The 18152-nt window shown below is 41.9% G+C and overlaps 1 protein-coding gene across 2 annotated transcripts in view; it reads right to left on the bottom strand.

Moving 5' to 3' along the window:
- Positions 1 to 61: 61 nt before the first annotated feature.
- otop1 (otopetrin 1) overlaps positions 62 to 18152 on the bottom strand; it is a 34031-nt gene continuing 15940 nt past the window's right edge. For both annotated transcript variants that reach the window (XM_059964832.1, XM_059964831.1), the window contains 2 exons: positions 5169 to 6016; positions 62 to 2444 (listed from right to left, as the gene is read on the bottom strand). In XM_059964832.1, the coding sequence (XP_059820815.1) occupies positions 2274 to 2444; positions 5169 to 6016 (1019 nt within the window). In that variant the 3' untranslated portion in view covers positions 62 to 2273. The remainder of the gene's footprint in view (positions 2445 to 5168; positions 6017 to 18152) is intronic.

Genomic DNA, 18152 nt, shown 5'->3' on the forward strand with positions numbered 1-18152 from the left:
ATTTACCACACAAGCAAATAATGGGAAATAAGATGCAAAATTTTCAATTAGCAGTCAACAATTTATTGCATACTCCTAACGATTCAATTATACCTCATTCAGAATGTTTTAGAGGCTTCCCCCCACTAAGGATGGTGCATTAATTTTGACTTAACTGAAAGGATTGAGTACCTTCAATAAAGGGTTATCATACGAGGAACGTTTGATGGCTTTGAGTCTGTACTCGTTGGAATTCAGAAGGATGTGGGGAGAATCTCATTGAAACCTTTTGAATGTTGAAAAGCCTAGACAGTAGATATGGAAAGGATGTTTTCTATGGTGAGAAAGTCCAGGACAAGATGGCACAGCCTCAGGATAGAGGGGAACCCTGTCAAAACAGATAGAGAAATTTCTTTAACCAAAGGACATTGTGGAATCTGTTGCCACAGGCAGCTGTGGAGGCCAGGTTGCTGGGTGTATTTAAGGAAGAGATTGATAGGTTCTTAATAGGACATGCCATCAAAGGCTTTGCGGAGAAGAGCAGGAACTGGGGTTAAGGAGGAGAGTCATTAAAAAAAGGATCAGCTATGATTGAATGGCAGAGCAGACTCAATGGACAGGATAGCCTAATTCTGCTCCTATATTTTATGGTCTAATATACTGACCATCGATATTCTTCAGTCATTAACTGTGGACAATAAATTCTACCCCTGCCAGCAAAGCCTTTTCATGCACCAAAATACAGATCAATTAATGCAAGATTCTTAATGTTAAAACTCAACTAAACACTCAGGTTTAAAAACATAGAAAACTTGCAGCACAATACAGGCCCTTCAGCCCACAAAGCTGTGCTGAAAATGTCCTTGCTTTAGAACTACCTAGGCTTACCCATTGCCCTCTATTTTTCTAAGCTCCATGTATCCAAACAGGAGTCTCTTAAAAGACCCTATCGTTTCCACCTCCACCATCGAGAGCCCATTCCACGCACTCACCACTCTGTGTAAAAACAAAACTGGTCTCTTTACCTACTTCCAAGCACTTTAAAACTGTGTCCTCTTGTGCTAGCCATTTCAGCCCTGGGGAAAAGCCTCTGACTATCCACACGATCAATACCTCTCATTATCTTATACACCTCTATCAGGTCACCTCTCATCCTCCATCACTCCAAGGAGAAAAAGCCAAGTTCACTCAACCTATTCTCATAAGGCAAGCTCCCCAATCCAGGCAACATCCTTGTAAATTTCCTCTGCACCTTTTCTATATTTTCCACATCCTTCCTGTAGTGACACGACCAGAACTGAGTACAGTACTCCAAATGGGGTCTGACCAGGGTCCTATACAGCTGCAACATTACCTCTCGGCACCTAAACTCAATCCTACAATTGATGAAGGCCAATGCACTGTATGCCTTCTTAATGATAGAGTCAACCTGCGCAACAGCTTTGAGTGTCCTATGGACTCAGACCGCAAGATCCCCCTGTCCTTCACACTGCCAAGAGTCTTACCATCAATACTATGTTCTCTCATCATATTTGACACACCACATTTATGAGTTGAACTCCATCTGGAAGAACAAATGTTTCTGTATTTGTATCATTTAATAATGTTTTGGTAACATTCCCATTTAGCTGTATTATCTCAATGTAATTTCTGCTCTTTCATAACTTGTAATTGAAATCTATCAGTCATTATTAGTTAAATTTTACATCAATACAGATCTTTCACAAAGTCTATATACTAAAATAACTTAAAAATTTAAATGTTTTCAGTGCATGTACAAAACATTTGATGACAGTATTGTGATTAACAATTGCCAGGCTATATTTTTAATATGCAGTACAATATTTCCTAGAATTTACCAATTTACGGTATGCAACTCATCAGTTTCTATCTCCATTGGGAAATGAACTATGATTGTAGCTTACATGCAAATCAAAGTATGCATTTGAAAAGGTTTACCCCTGTGCAATGGTGGCATGAACTGGGGCAAAATTGTGCAGCATCTTAATAGTTTACAAACCAGAACACCTTTTTTTATTTCTCAATGGATTTACATCATTACAAGTTTTATATTCAAATCTTACAGACCACTTAATTGAAAATTTGCATAATAAATTAATACAAAATACAACTCCAGTAGACATTAGTACAAAATTAAAATTATTAACTTTTAGATAGTGCCAAAACCATATTCTGATACAAGAAATTCAAGTGCAATTAATGGAGCTCTCCCCCCCCCCGCAGTTATCTACACTATCTGACTCTATACACACCAATGACATTTAATTTGTTAACTATGCCAAACAGAACACCTCAAAAAGTGATGCAGAAGCATGCATACGATAGAAAATAGCAAAAGGCATTGCAAGATTTACAATTAGAATCCACATTTCAAATCCATAAACATTTTCTTCAAGACCGTTGTCAAACTGCGGGCGAGTTCCAAATGCTGGAAGTATCCAGAACTTTAAACAGAAGAAAAGCAGAACTGAGAATGAGATTGATAGTAAATTTCTCAACACAAGCCACATAACAGAATAAATCCAAATATACTGTATATGCCAATTAATAAACTTCCTCCCGTGTTTCAACACTGGACCATGAGAAACAGGATTGTTGATTACAACTTTAATTGCAGCATTTGACTAGTTTCTGCTTAAGTATTGTAACATTCTGTTAAGATTCAAATCTCTTTTATAAAGACATTTAGAAAAACACTTATAAAAATGCTTACTGAAATCATCCAAGTACTGTATTAATAGTTCATGGTTCACATGGCCAAAATGGATTCTGATGAAAAGTCACTAACAAGAAGTGTTGACAATCTCTTTCTTTCTGCCTTACCTTGTTGACTATTTTCAGAATTTTATATTTTAAATGAAAGCTAATAAATTAAATCACTTCTGCAACCTTTAATCAAAATAAACTACTAATTAAGTGGAAAATATTGCAATTTACAATGTCAAACCAAGGTAGGACAACAAATGTTTGTGCTCTGAGGAGTGTGGAATAGAGGGACCTAGCAATAAAGTACATAGTTTGCTGAGAGCATCATCACCAGTAGACAGGGTGGTGTAGAATGCACAGTAGCTGTCATCAGTCAGGGCATTGAGGGCAGGAATTGGGACATTATGTTGCAGTTGCACAAGATGTTAATAAGACTGCACTTGAATAGTGCAGAGTTTTGATTGTGCTGCTAAAGTCCTCATTAAGTTGGAAAGAGTGCAGAGACTTATCAGGATTCTACTCAGACTTGAGCCCAAGTTACAGGAGAGGCTGGGCAAACTGGGTTTTTTATTTCTTGTAACATAGAAGACCGAGCAGCAATCTTTTGGGAGGTGTATGAAATACAAAGATAGTGTTAGAAGTCTTTTTCTCCAGCCAAGATTTAAAAGACACCCAAGGGGCAACCTCCACAGAGTGCGGTACACAATGCAACGTGCTGCCAGAGAAAGTGGTGAGGCAGGTACAATTATAGTATTTAAGACATTTGGACAAGTTCATGGATAGGAAAGATAGAGAGACATGGCCCAAACAGGCAATGGGACTACCTTGTGGCTCAATGGACAAGTCAGGTTAAGGTGGATTTTTCTCAGATCCACTGAATGGCATGTTATCAAGCAGTACCAATCTGAAATGACAAAGTCTTGCCTGGTGACCCTAGTGCCTGGAGTCATTCATATGATGCATCGTCACCATATGGGTGGTCAGAATAAGACTCCACAAAGAAATTGCAGTAAAGAAAATATGCAAATACTCAGGTCAGTCAGCACCTTCAGAAAGATTTAACATTTCAGGGCAAGACTTCACTAAAACTGAACTATTAACTCTCTCCAATTCCACAAATTTTACCCAAGTTGCCGAGTGATCCCAGCATTTTTGGAATTTATTTTTACCTTTCCAGCATCTGCAACCTTGATTTTTTTTTTACAAAAAACCCTGATAAAGCCAAATGTCAAATTCAATAGCTTAAAAATAATGCTGGAAACATATTTATAATGCTTATGGATGTTCCCAGCTCAAATCAAAAATAATGAAAAAACAATTCTTAAAAATATTTTCAACCAAGTTATTCAAACTAATTAAGCTAATCATTGAATTGCAAATTATCTTAACTGATGCAATTCAGTAATCTGATTGCCCCCAAAGGATTGAACTATTAAATGTCTAACTTCACCTGACATTTGATAACTTTTCTAACCTCCTTTTCCCATTTCTACAGCACTTTTCTCCCATGAAAATCTTGTTTAAAAAGGCAATTTTTTTCCAGTGAATGAAAGAATTAGTCCACTTCAAAGTTTAGCTTCTGCTAGTTTTGAATTCACTTGAAAATGCTAGTCCTAAATACTTTAGATAAATGTTTCAGTGCTATATTTACTCATTTTTGTGGATGTGGAAATTTGGCTCAATGAGTCTATGGCCGCTCTCAAAGCAATCCCCTTCTCTCCCCACTTTCCAGGTTACAGCACAGTGAAGCACGTAGAGCTGCATCAACTCCACTGACTTGTATATGACCAGGTGGATTTCCTCATGGCCCAAAGATGTGCTAAATGGCCATGGTAAATTATCCCTAGGATAGTGGATAACATGTAACATGAGGAAGTCATTGGACATACAAGGAATGTGGGGGCAGGCGAGGAGAGAGAAAATGGGACCAAAGGGCTAAATGGCCTCCTTTGTCTTGGGAAGAGATTTGAAATAAGTGAATAACCTATTCTCTCCAATGTGCCCATCTGCTTCATCCCATGAGATGCCTCAGGCTTGTTCACATTCCTTGCCTTGAAAGGCAGTGGTTGAGGGGTTGAATCAAAAACAAAGGCTGCCACTTCAGAATTGAATTGAGTTATTTTCTTTGGAATACAAAAGTCCTCTTTGCTGTCCTACAGAATGGCCCAAGTACAGACGTACAGTTTAGAAGAATCTCAGATACACAAACGTACTGATTGAACTGATTTAGTAGATGTCACCTTGTTGATGGGATAACCTGCTGAGTAAAGAAGTTGTGCATTTTCTGCTTCGTATAAACACTGGTGACTACACTGCAGAGAATATACCACTGGCTTTAAAATGCTCCAGCATGATCTAAAAAGGCCAAATACAAGTCCCAGACATTCTTTCTCAATGAAAAAACTATTATAAAGACTAAAGATTGCTTTTCAACTGGCTTGTATTGCATTTCTAAATCTTACCGAAATGTTGCACAGGAAGAGAAAGGCAGCGATATTCTTCAGCAAAAGGCTCTTTATGTCCCACGTGCGTGTTTCGATGTCCCTCAGTGGCATGGAGGATGCGGGCTGCCAGCCACCATCTCCCCTGGCTGCATTGCTCCTGCCATCGCCACCAGCTTGCTCCATGCAATTCCCACAAGCTGAAATGGTGAAGACCCCTTGGCTCTTTTCCACTTGCTTCTTGTACTTGTCACTTTCACGATGAAGGGATTCTATTATAAACATATTCTGGAGATATTTCTCAATGATTGTTAACAAAGAAAAGGGTAGATTCAGCCACGTATGACCTGGGCGCCTTTCTGCTGCAATTCCTGCTATCACAGAGCACCAAGAGAGGAGCCAGGAGGCAGAGGCTGTGCTGACCAGGAGGGAGCCATCCAACTTCCTTGTAGGGTTCGTGGAGTTGTCCACCAATCGTTTGTCTATTCTATAAATCACAAGGCCACTTGTGGTTGCTGCAGACATTAAACTTAGCACTGTAATACTATACAAATAGAACATAGTCACAGCAGACTGGCGCAGAGCTTCAGAATGGCCCACCTGTATGTTGTACACAATCAGAATTCCTATGGTGGCTGCCAGTACAACAGCTCCCAGAACTGGTCCTGGTAATATTTTGTATTGTTTCTTAAAAAAAAGTTTGCGTGGTTTATGCTCCTTGATCTTCCGCCCAACATTCTTCCACATGACATAAAGCATGGCAGACGCAAATACATGGTACTCAATGCTGAAGGGATACATGTAATAGAAACCTTTGTAGAAAACAGCACACGCATTGGTAGTACAGTTACACTCTGGTGCAGTCTTTTCTGAAATAAAAAGGATTATGCAAATTACCTTTCAACAATATTATGCAAACTACCAGGACTTGTACTTTTAAGTGAGACTTAAACCCACTCATACTTTTATTGCAAACAATAGTCAGTGTGCAGTATAGTCAAGGCACTATGATATTGACATTTGCATTCATCCTGCTGTTAATTTGCCTTCCTCACTGCTAGCCGTCATGTTTATTTTCAGCAACTTATGCACAAAGGGTACCTACAGTAGGTCTCTTTGAACCCTCATCTTTTCAAATACTTAATATCCTGTTATGTGCACCACAGTGGATAGCTTTACTTTGCTTAATAACCCTGCTCAAAGCTTCTTTACATCTTCTCCAACTCAGTCCCAGCTGTTTTCCTTTCATAAACCCACACCAGGTCTGCTCAGCCCTATTTTAAGGCAGCTCTTTCCGGTGTCATTCACAGAATCTCTAGATATATTTTGTCATCTCAACAACAGGTATACCACTTTGAATTCTGTTGGTGAGGTCAGATCTCTGACATTGTGACTCAGAAGGAAAGGGGAGTGGAGGGCAGGGGAGAAGGGGTGACCTGTGGTGATAGGGAATATGTTGGTTAAGAGAACAAAGAGAAGGAGATTTGTGGATGAGAACAAGATTCCCAGATGGTATGTTGCCTCCTAGGTGCCAGGGTTTGGAACATCTCAGATTGACTCCTCAATATTTTCAAGTGAGAAGGTGAGCAGACAGAGGCCATGGTCCATGTAGGTACCAATGGCATAGGTAGGAGATTCTGCAAAGGGTGTTCAGGGAGTTAGGTGCTAAGTGGAAAGACAGGACCAAGGTTGTGATCCCAGGATTATTACCCATGCCACACACTAGTGAGGTCAGAAATAGGAAGATCACTAAGATGGAGGGCGTCAGAATTTTGGATTATTGGGCTCTCTTCCAGGGATGGTGGGACCTTTACAGAAGAGATTTGCACCTGAACTGAAAGGGGCTAATATCCTAGTGGGGAGGTTTACTAGTGCTGCACAGAGGGTTGGAACTGGAGTTGCAGGGGATGGGAACCAGAGTACCAAAACACAGAAGAGAAGTTTCCAAGAAATATTGAAGCCCTGGTTAAAAACATGGAGGTGCCCAGCAGGTATAGCCAGGTAGAAACAAATGTGCTTCAGGAGTACAAATACAAGAGAACAATGAAATCACGAGGGCTAAAAGAAGGCATCAGATTACCTGAGCAAACAAGATGAAGGAGAATCCCAAGGGGTTCTACAGATACTTTTAGAGCAAGAGGATTGCAAGGGACAAAATTGGACCTCTGGAGAATTAGAATGGCAATCTATGTAGAACCATAGAGCATTACAGCACAGAAACAGGCCTTTTGGCTCTTCTTGGCTGTGCCAAACCATTTTTCTGCCTAGTCCCACTGACCTGCAGCTGGGCGATATCCCTCCAAACCCCTCTCATCCATATACCTGTCCAAGTTTTTCTTAAATGTCAAAAGTGAGCCTGCATTCACCACTTCATCTGGCAGCTCATTCCACACTCCCACCACTCTCTGCTTGACAAAGCCCCCCCCCCCCAATGATCCCTTTATACTTCCCCCCTTCACTCTTAACCCATGGCCTCTGGTTCTTTTCTCCCTTGGCTTCAGGGGAAAAAGCCTGCTTGCATTCACTCTATCTATACCCATCATAATTTTATACACCCCTATCAAATCAACCCTCATTCTCCTGCGGTCCAGGGAATAAAGTCCTAACCTATTCAATCTTTCTCTGTAACTCAGTTTCTCAAGTCCTGGCAACATCCTTGTAAACCTTCTCTGCACTCTTTCAACCTTATTAATATCCTTCCTGTAATTAGGTGACCAAAACTGCACACAATACTCCATATTCAGTCTCACCAATGTCTTATACAACCTCACCATTACATTCCAACTCTTATACTCAATACTTTGATTTATAAAGGCCAATGTACCAAAAGCTCTCTTTACAACCCTATCTACTTGTGACGCCACTTTTAGGGAATTATGTATCTGTACTCCCAGATCCCTCTGTTCTACTGCACTCCTCAGTGTCCTACCATTTAGTTGTATGTTCTACCTTAGTTTGACCTTCCGAGGTGCAATACCTCACACTTGTCTGCATTAAACTCCATCTGCCATTTTTCAGCCCATTCCTCCAACTGGTCCAAATCCCTCTGCAAGCTTTGGAAACCTTCCTCACTGTCCACTACACCTCCAATCTTTGTATCATCAGCAAATTTGCTGATCCAATTTACCACATTATCATCCAGATCATTGATATAGATGACAAACAACAATGGACCCAGCACTGATGCCTGTGGCACACCGTTAGTCACAGGTCTCCACTCAGAGTAGCAATCCTCCACTACCACTCTCTGGCTTCTTCCAATGTCTATTCTAATTTACTACATCTCCATGTATACCTAGCAATTGAATCTTCCTAACTAACCTCCCATGCGGGACCTTGTCAAAGGCCTTACTGAAGTCCATGTATACAACATACACTGCCTTCCCTTCATCCACTTTCCTGGTAACTTCCTCGAAAAACTCTAATAGATTGGTTAAACATGACCTACCACGCACAAGGCCATGCTGTTTCTGATAAATCCCTGTCTATCCAAATACTTGTAGATCCTTTCTCTTAGTATTCCTTCCAATAATTTAAACAACAGAACTACATGAGCTATCCTCCAATCCTCCGGCACCTGACCCTTGGATATCGACATTTTAAATATGTCTGCCAGGGCCCCTGCAATTTCAACACTAATTTCCCTCAAGGTCCGAGGGAATACCCTGTCAGGTCCTGAGGATTTATTTACTCTGATTTGCCTCAAGACAGCAAGCACAACCTCCTCTTTAATCTGTACAAGTTCCATGACCTCCCCATTTGTTTGCCTTGTTTCCATAGACTCCATTCCAGTTTCCTTAGTAAATAAAGATGCAAAAAACCCATTTACTATCTCTCCCATTTCTTTTGGTTCCATACATAGCCGACCACTTTGATCTTCAAGAGGACCAATTTTATCACTTACTATCCTTTTGCTCTTAATATACCTGTAGAAGCTCTTAGGATTATCCCTCACCTTGACTGCCAAAGCAACCTCATGTCTTCTCTTAGCCCTCCTGATTTCTTTCTTAAGTATTTTCTTACTCTTTTTATACCCCTCAAGCATCTTATTTCCTTCCTGTTGCCTATACATGTTATACATTTCTCTTCTTCATCAGAGTTCCAATGTCCCTCGAGAATCAAGGTTCCTTATTCTTATTGCTTTTAACCAAGACAGGAACGTACAAACTCTGCACTCTCAAAATTTCTCCTTTGAAGGCCCCCCACTTACCAATCACATCCTTCCCAGAGAACAACCTGTCCCAATCTATGCTTTTTAGATCCTTTTTCATTTCTTCAAATTTGGCCTTTTTCCAGTTTAGAACTTCAATCCGAGGGCCAGATCTATCTTTATCCATGATCAAGTTGAAACTAATGACGTTATGATCACTGGAACCAAAGTGTTCCCCTACACACACTTCCGTCACCTGCCCTAACTCATTTCTTAATAGGAGATCTAATATTGCATCCTCCCTAGTTGGTACATCTATATATTGATTTAGAAAACTTTCCTGAACACATTTCACAAACTCTAATCCATCTAGACCTTTAACAGTATGGGAGTCCCAATCTATGTGTGGAAAATTAAAATCCCCTACAATCACAACTTTCTGTCTCCTGCAGTTGTCTGTTATCTCTCTGCAGATTTGCTCCTCCAATTCTCGCTGACTATTGGGTGGTCTATAATACAACCCTATTAATGTGGTCATGCCTTTTCTGTTTCTCAGCTCCACCCATATGGCCTCCGTAGACAAGCCCTCTAATCTTTCCTGCCGAAGCACTGCTGTAATATTTTCCCTGACTAGCAAAGCCACCACCCCCCCACCCTTCATCCCTCTGTCTCTATCACGCCTGAAACATCAGAACCCTAGAACATCTCTCTCCTGCCCCTCCTGTAGCCAAGTTTCAGTAATGGCTATGATGTCATAATTCCATGTGTCAATCCAGGCCCTCAGCTCATCTGCCTTACTCACAATACTCCTTGCATTGAAATATACACACCTTAGAAGATTATTATCACCACACACAACCTTACTATTTGTGACTTTGCATGAACTACTATTATTTATTTTTACCCCCGTTCCACTATCTACTGTGGTTCCCATTGCCCTGCAAATCTAGTTTAAACCCTCCCCAATAACACTAGCAAACCTCCCTGCAAGTATATTGGTCCCCTTGTAGTTCAGGTGTAACCCATCTCTCTTGTACAGTCCAACCTGCCCCAGAAGAGGTCCCAATGATCTAGAAATTTGAAACACTGCCCCCTACACCAGTTTCTCAGCCACGTGTTCATCTGCCAGAGCAATCTACTCTTACCCTCACTGGCACGTGGCACAGGCAGCAATCCGGAGATTACTACCTCGAGCTCTTGTTTTTCAACTTCCTATCAAGCTCTCTGTACTCATTCTTCAGGACCTCCTGACTCTTTCTACCCATGTCATTGGTACCAATGTGTACCACGACATCTGGCTGATCACCCTCCCACTTCAGAATGTGTGGAGTCAAGAGAGTTGGGGGGGGGGGGTGAAGAATGCAAATGGATTTTTTTTTGCATCTCAGGAGACTACACTGAGTCTATGGAAATGAGACAAAGCAGCAGCAAGGTCATGGACCCTCTCCAGACTAGAGGAGCTGTTTGCTGTCTTGAGGAAAACCCTCAGGGCCTGACAAGGTGCTCCTTCAGTCCCTGTGGGAGGCAAGTACAGGAATTGCAGGGGCTCTAGCAGAGATATTTACATAATCTTCAATGACAGAAAAGGTTAACATTGTTTTACTGCTTAAGAAAAATCTAAAAATAAAGCAAGAAATGGTAGGCCAGTGAGCCCGACATCAGAAGTGGGAAAGTTATTGGAATGTTTTCCAAGGGACCAGATATGAATACTTGGATAGACGAGGACTGATTGGGGATAGTCAGCATGGCTCTGAGTGGTTGATCATGTCTAGCCAAACAGAGTTTTTCCCAAGGAAGTTACAGGAAAGTTGATGATGGCAAAGCAATGGATGTTCAGCAAATCATTTGACAAGGTCAGGAATGTTCAGTTACTTGGCCTTCAGAATGAGGTAATAAATTGGATTAGACATTGGCTTTGTGGGAGAAGCCAGAGAGTGGTAATATATGGTTGCTTCTCTGAATGGAGGCCTGTGGCCTGTGACAGATAGATACCACAGGGAGAGGTGCTGAGTCCATAGTTGTTTCTGATCTATAGTCAATGATTGGAATGTTAATCTGGTCAACTGGATCAGTAAATTTGCAGAAGACATCAGATTGGGGGGTGTAGTGGACAGCAAGACTATCAGAGCTTGCAGAGAGAACAACAGTGTGGACCATTATCTAAATGGGGAGAAGGCTGAGATATCAGAAGTGTAGAGGGACTTAAGAATCCTCATGCAAGACTCCCAGGAGGTTAATTTACAGGTTGAGTCTGTCATAAAGGCAGCAATTCAATGTTGGCATTTATTTCAAGGGGAATAGAATATAAAAGCAAAAAGTAATGCTGAGGCTTTATAAGACACTAGTCAGGTTGCACTTGGAGTATTGGCAACAGTTTTGGGCCCCATATCTCAGAAAAGAGAGCCCAGAGAGGTTTACAAGGATGATTCCAGGAACAAAGGGGTTAACATATGAAGAGCATTTATCAGCTTTGGGCCTATACTCACAGGAATTTAGAAGAAAGAAAGGCGATCTCATTGAAACCTACCAAATGTTGAAAGGACTAGACAGGATTGATGTGGAGAGGATATTTCCCATGGTTAGGGTATCCAGAATTAGAGGTCACAGCCTCAAAATTGGGAGTGACCTTTTAGATCAAAGGTAAGGAGGAATTTCTTTTAGCCAGAGAGAGTAGTGTATCTGTGGAATGCTCTGCCACAGACTGCGGTAGAGGCCAAGTCCATGGGTATATTTAGAGTGGAAGTCGTTAGTTTCCTGATTGGTCAGGTCAAAGGGTATGGCGAGAAGGTGGTTGTATGGGGTCAAGTGGGATCCAGGATCAGCCATGATGGAATGCCAGAGCAGACTCGATGGGCTGAATGGTCCAATTCTGCATGTCTTATGGTCTTTTGCTGTGGGGATGTTTCACTGCAGCAGGCTCTGGAAGACTTGTGAAGGTAGAGGGCAAAATTATTATATGGAAATCCTAATGCTGTCTGCAAGAGAACTGTGACTTGGGATTTGTTTTCCAGCAAGACAATGATCTCAAGCACATAGCAGGAATGACTTAAAAACAAAGTTAATGTCCTGGAGTGGCCAAGTCAAAGTTAGAGTCTAACTCAAATCCAATTGAGAATTTGTGGCTGGACATGAAAAGGGCTGTTCCTTCATGATCCCCATGCAATCTGTCAGAGCTTGAGCAGTTTTGTAAAAAAAAAAGGGGAAAAATTGCAGTGTCCAGATGTGCAAAGCTGATAGAGACCTATCCACACAGACTCAAAACTGTAATTGCTGCCAAAGTTGGATCTACTAAATACTGACTTGAAGGGGGTGAATACTTATGCAATCAATTATTGTGTTTTATATTTGTAATTAATTCAGATCACTTTGTGGAGATCTGTTTTTACTCTGACACAAGTGTTTTTTTTTTCTGTTGATTAGTGTCAAAAAAGCCAAATTAAATCCACCATGATTCAATGTTGTAAAACAATAAAACATGAAAACTTCCAAGGAGAGGGTGAATACTTTTTACAGGCATTGTAATGTTGAGGCTTTATAAAGCACTAATGAGGCCTCGCTAGGAGTATAGTGAGCAGTTTTGTGTTCTTAATTTTAGAAAGGATGTGCTGAAATGGCCTGATTCTGGTCCTATATCTTATGGTTAATACTGTAGCTAATGAGAGCATACAGTCACGAGGATACACAGGAGCATAGTAAAAGGGAAGAAAAAAAAACAATTGGCCTAAACTGTTCCTTTCATTGCAAGAGGCTTAACAGATATGGCAGATGAACGTAATGTGCATTGACTCAGAGGGCTGGGATACTGCAGCCATTACAGACGTGGCTGAGGGAAGAGCATGAAAATAGCTCAATGTTCCGGGACACATCAGGCGTGACAGATGCAAATGTAAGGAGGGAAAATTTGTCTTCTTGAGGAAAGGGGATGTAACAGACCTTGGAGAGGATACTTTGGTGCAGAGGTCATATGAGTTGGAACTTAGAAATAGGAAGAGATTGTATTATAGCTCTACCCTCACCCCCACCCCTGAAAATAGTCTCCAGAATTGAAAGAACGGATACATTGAGGAAGTGCAACAAGTTGTAAACAGAACAGGGTAGTAGTAGTGGAATATTTTAGCTCCCCTAATACTGGCTGGGCTGTACACACTGAATGTCTTGGATGGAGTGGAATTTGTGAAGTGTCCAAAAGATATTCCATTACCAATAGAGGGGGACATCAGACGCTAGTACAATGCAGCTCCTTTGGCCATGATGTGTGCTGACCTATTAACCTACTCTAAGATTATTCTAGCTTTTCTCTTCTACATAATCCTCCATGTTCCTATCACCTATGTGCTCAACAGTTTCTTAAGTTCCCCTAATATATCTGACTCCATCCCAGTTCCAAGCACCCACTGTTTAGAGAAATTACACTCAACTTCACCCCTACACTCTCCTCCAATGACCTTACGGCCCCCCCCCCCCACTTCTATAAGCCATTTACACCCTAGGCAAAAAGGTCTTTGGCTATCCACTTTACCCATGTTTCTCGTCTTGTACATCTCTATTTGTCACCCCTCATCCTCCTGTATTCTAAAGGGATCAGCCCTAGCTTGATCAACCTACATCTTCACAAGAATGCCCTCTATCCACAAGATATAGAAGCAGATTTGGCCATTTTGCTCATTGAGTATGCTCCATCATTTCATCATGGCTGATCCAATTTTCCTCTCAGCCCCAATATCCTGCCTTTTCCCCATATGCCATCATGCCCTGACCAATCAATAATCTATCAACCTCTGCCTTAAATATACTTAAACACTTGGTCTCCACAGCTACCCGTGGCAGAGAATTCCCCAGATCCACCAGTGGCCAAAGAAATTCCTCCTCACCCCCATTCTAAAACAACATCTCTCTATTCTAAGGCCATCTCCTCTGGTCTTCGACTCACCATAATGGGAAACATCTTCTCCACATCCACTCCTATCAAGTCTTTTGATAGTTTTTAATGAGGTCACCCCTCATTCTTCTGAATTCTAGTAAATACAGGCCCAGAACTATCAAATGCTCTTCATACGACAGGCCATTCAATCCTGGAGTCATTTTCATGAACCTCCCTTGAATCCTCTCCAGTTTCAGCACATCCTTCCCAAGATGAAGGCCCCCCAAAACTGCTCACAATACTCCAAGTGAGGCCTCTCTAGTGCTTTATAAAGTATCAACATTACGTTCCTGTGTTTACGTTCTGGTCCTCTTAAAATGAATACAGTACCAATATTGCATTTACGTTCCCACCACCAACTCAACCTGAAAACTAACATTAGGGAATCCTACACAAGGACTCCCAAGTCACTTTGCATTTCAGTTTTTTGTATTTTCTCCCTATTTGAATTTAGTCAACCCTTTTCTTCTCTTCTACCAAAGTGCATGACCATACACTTCCTGACACTGTATTTCATCTGCCACTTCTTTGCCCGTTCTCCTAATCTGTAGCTACTCTACTTCCTCAAAACTATCTGCACTTCTACCCATCAATTTCATCATTCAAATATTTGTAATGTAACAAGAATCAGTCCCAATAGAAACCTCTGAGGAACACAGCAACCAGTCAGAAAATGTGATTGAATTCACATTATGACCATTTCAGGTTCTCCTCAAATTGCAGGGCGAATTCTATCATACTGTGATCACTTTCCCCTGAGGGTTCTTTTACCTAAAGGTCTCTAATCAATTCTGGTTCATTGCACAACACCTAATCCAGAATAGTTGATCCCCCAGTAGACTCAACCATGAACTGCTCTAAAAGCTCTCACAAGCATTCAAGAAATTCCTCCTCCTGGAATCTAGTACCAACCTGATTTCCCCAGTCTTCCTGCATATTGAAATCCCCTGTGACTATTGTAATATTGCCCTTCTAGTAAGCATTTTTTATCTCCCATTGTAATTTGTAGGCCACATTCTGACTACTGTTTGGGGTTCTGTATTCAACTCCCATCAGGGTCTTTTTACCCTTGTAGTTCCTTAGCTCTATCCAAATGATTCAGCACCTTTCGACCCTATGGCACCTCTTTCTAAAGAGGCAATTTCATTTTTTTTAAAAAAACCAACAGAGCAACAATACCTCCTCTGCCTTGCTGCCTATCCTTTGAATACTACGTGTATCCTTGGACATTAAGCTGCCTGCTATAACTTCTTTCAGCCATGATTCAGTGATGCATACAACATTGTACCTGCCGATCTGCAACTATGCTGCAAGTTCATCTACCTTATTCCATATGCTGCACGCAGATACAACACCACCAGTCCTGTATTCACACTTCTTGATTCTTACGTTGCAACTCATCCTGTTGACTGAAATTTTGCCCCATCAGCAGCCTCTCTTCACTACACGTTGCCTCCATTTGTAAACCAACTACCTCATCTTCAGGACCATCATTCGCCTTCCCTATAATACTTCTTGCATTGAAATATACACAGCTTAGGACACTAGTTGCACCATCCTAAACCTTCGGATTCCGGAATTTGCCTGATGTCTAACCAGCATCTGCCACAACATTTCCACTAACTGTTCTGGCACTCTGGTTTCCATCCCCCTGCAACTCCAGTTTAAACCCCAAGATTTTATACTTGGGTCTACAATTCCCAAGATTTCCACTCTCTCTCATGAACAAAAGAATAACGTTTGTTACTCTCCAATTATCTTTTACTACTCAGGCCAGTGAGAATACAAAAATCATTCCTAAGGGTGCAATAATCTCTTCCTCACTTCCTGCAGTTCTCTGGGGTATATCCTGTCTGGCCCCAGGGATTATCTATCCCAATGTTTTTCCAGCACATCCTCTTAACATCAAGATACTCAAGTATATGGATCTGTTTATTCTGTCCTAGTATCAAGGTCACTCTCAATGGCGAATACTGAAATCAAAATATTCATTAAAGACCTCCCTTACCTCCAGGCACATTTCTCTACTATCCTTGATTGGTCCTAACCTCACTTAGTCATCTTCTTGTTCTTCACACATGTACAATACCTTAGGGTTTTCCTTAATCCTACTCACCAAGACCTTCTCATGGTCATTTCTAGCTTTCCCATGTCCATTCTTCAGCTCTCTCCTGTAGAGAGTTATGGGGTAGTTGGATACCCCATAACTCTCTACAGCCCCATCCAATCCTTGCTTCCAAAACCTTATATAAGTTTCTTTCTTCCTCTTGACTAGATGTTCCACATCTCTTGTCAACCATGGTTCCTTCACCCAATCATCTCCCTGCCTTAATGGAGAGGGTGCAATGTTGGATCTCTTCCTAGGAAATGAGGTAGGGCAAGTGGCAAGATGCAGCAAGAGTTGGAGAGGGAAGAGGTAAAAGAAGCTCGGAGAGAAGCTGTGTTTTTAAAACTGATCGCGACAAAGAGGCTAGACTGCGCAGGCGCGTGAAAGCCGGCCTCTGAGATCAGTGGGGGAATTTTAAAAGCGAGTAGAGGCCGAGTACGAGCTTCACTCCAGGTGAGGTAAGGCTGGGTAAGCTCCTTTAATTAATCTAAGTAGCTTAGGAGTAGGTAATGGAGGCAGCAGTTAGGGCAGTTGAGTGCTCGGTTTGCACTATGTGGGAAGTCAGGGCGAGCACTGTTGTCCCTGATGACTACACCTGCAAAAGGTGCATCCAGCTGCAGCTCCTGACAAACCGAGTTAGGGAACTGGAGCTGGATGAACCGGATCATTTGGGAGGCAGAGGCAGAAATAGACAGGAGTTTCAGGGAGATAGTCACCCCTAGGAGTCAGGAGACAGGCAATTGGGTGACTGTCAGGAGAGGGAAGGGGAATAGACAAGAAGAGCAGAGCAGCCCTGTGGCTGTTCCCATCAACAATAAGTATACCATTTTGGATACTGTTGGTGGGCATGACCTACCAGGGACAAGTTGCAGTGGTTGCGTCTCTGGCACCAAGACTGGACCCTCAGCTCAGAAGTGAAGGAGGGAAAAGAGGAGAGCAGTAGTGATAGGGAATTCGATAGTTAGGGGGACAGATAGGAGGTTCTGTGGAAGAGATCGAGAATCCTGGATGGTCTGTTGCCTCCCTGGGGCCAGGGTCCATGATATCCCGGATCGGGTTCTCAGTATTCTCAGGAGGGAGCGTGAGCAGCCGGATGTCGTGGTCCATATAGGGACCAATAACATGGGTAGGAAGCGTGAGGAGGTCCTGAAAGGTGAGTTTAGGGAGCTAGGTGCCAAGTTAAAGGACAGAACCTCCAGGATAGCAATCTCAGGATTGCTACCAGTGCCACGTGCAGGTGGGTTTAGAAATAGTAAGATAGTGCAGATCAACACATGGCTGAAGACATGGTGCAGGAGGGAGGGCTTCAGATTGATAGATAATTGGGCAGTTTTCCAGGGAAGGTGGGACCTGTTCCAGCGGGACGGTTTACATCTGAACTGGAGGGGAACAAATATTCTTGCAGGTAGGTTTGCCAGAGAGGCTCCAGTGGATTTAAACTAGATATGAGGGGGGAGGGGAACCAGAGTGTAGGAACAGATGTATGGGAGAAGGAAGAAAAAGACAGTAAAGTTCTTTGTACTGTTACAGATAAACAGAGGAAAAGATGGAGAATATCTTAAGTGCATTTATTTTAATGCTAGGAGCATTGTAAGAAAGTTGGACGAGCTTAGAGCATGGATTGATACATGGAAATATGATGTTGTAGCTATTAGTGGGGTGTGATTGGCAACTAAATATTCCTGGATTTCGTTGCTTCAGGTGTGATAGAAGCAGAGGGACAAGAGGGGGAGGTGTTGCGTTGCTTGTCAGAGAAAATATTACAGCGGTGCTCTGGCAGGATAGATTAGAGGGCTCGTCTAGGGAGACTATTTGGGTGGAATTGAG

Source organism: Hypanus sabinus, chromosome 3 (genome assembly GCF_030144855.1).
Source record: "Hypanus sabinus isolate sHypSab1 chromosome 3, sHypSab1.hap1, whole genome shotgun sequence".
Classification (NCBI taxonomy): domain Eukaryota; kingdom Metazoa; phylum Chordata; class Chondrichthyes; order Myliobatiformes; family Dasyatidae; genus Hypanus; species Hypanus sabinus.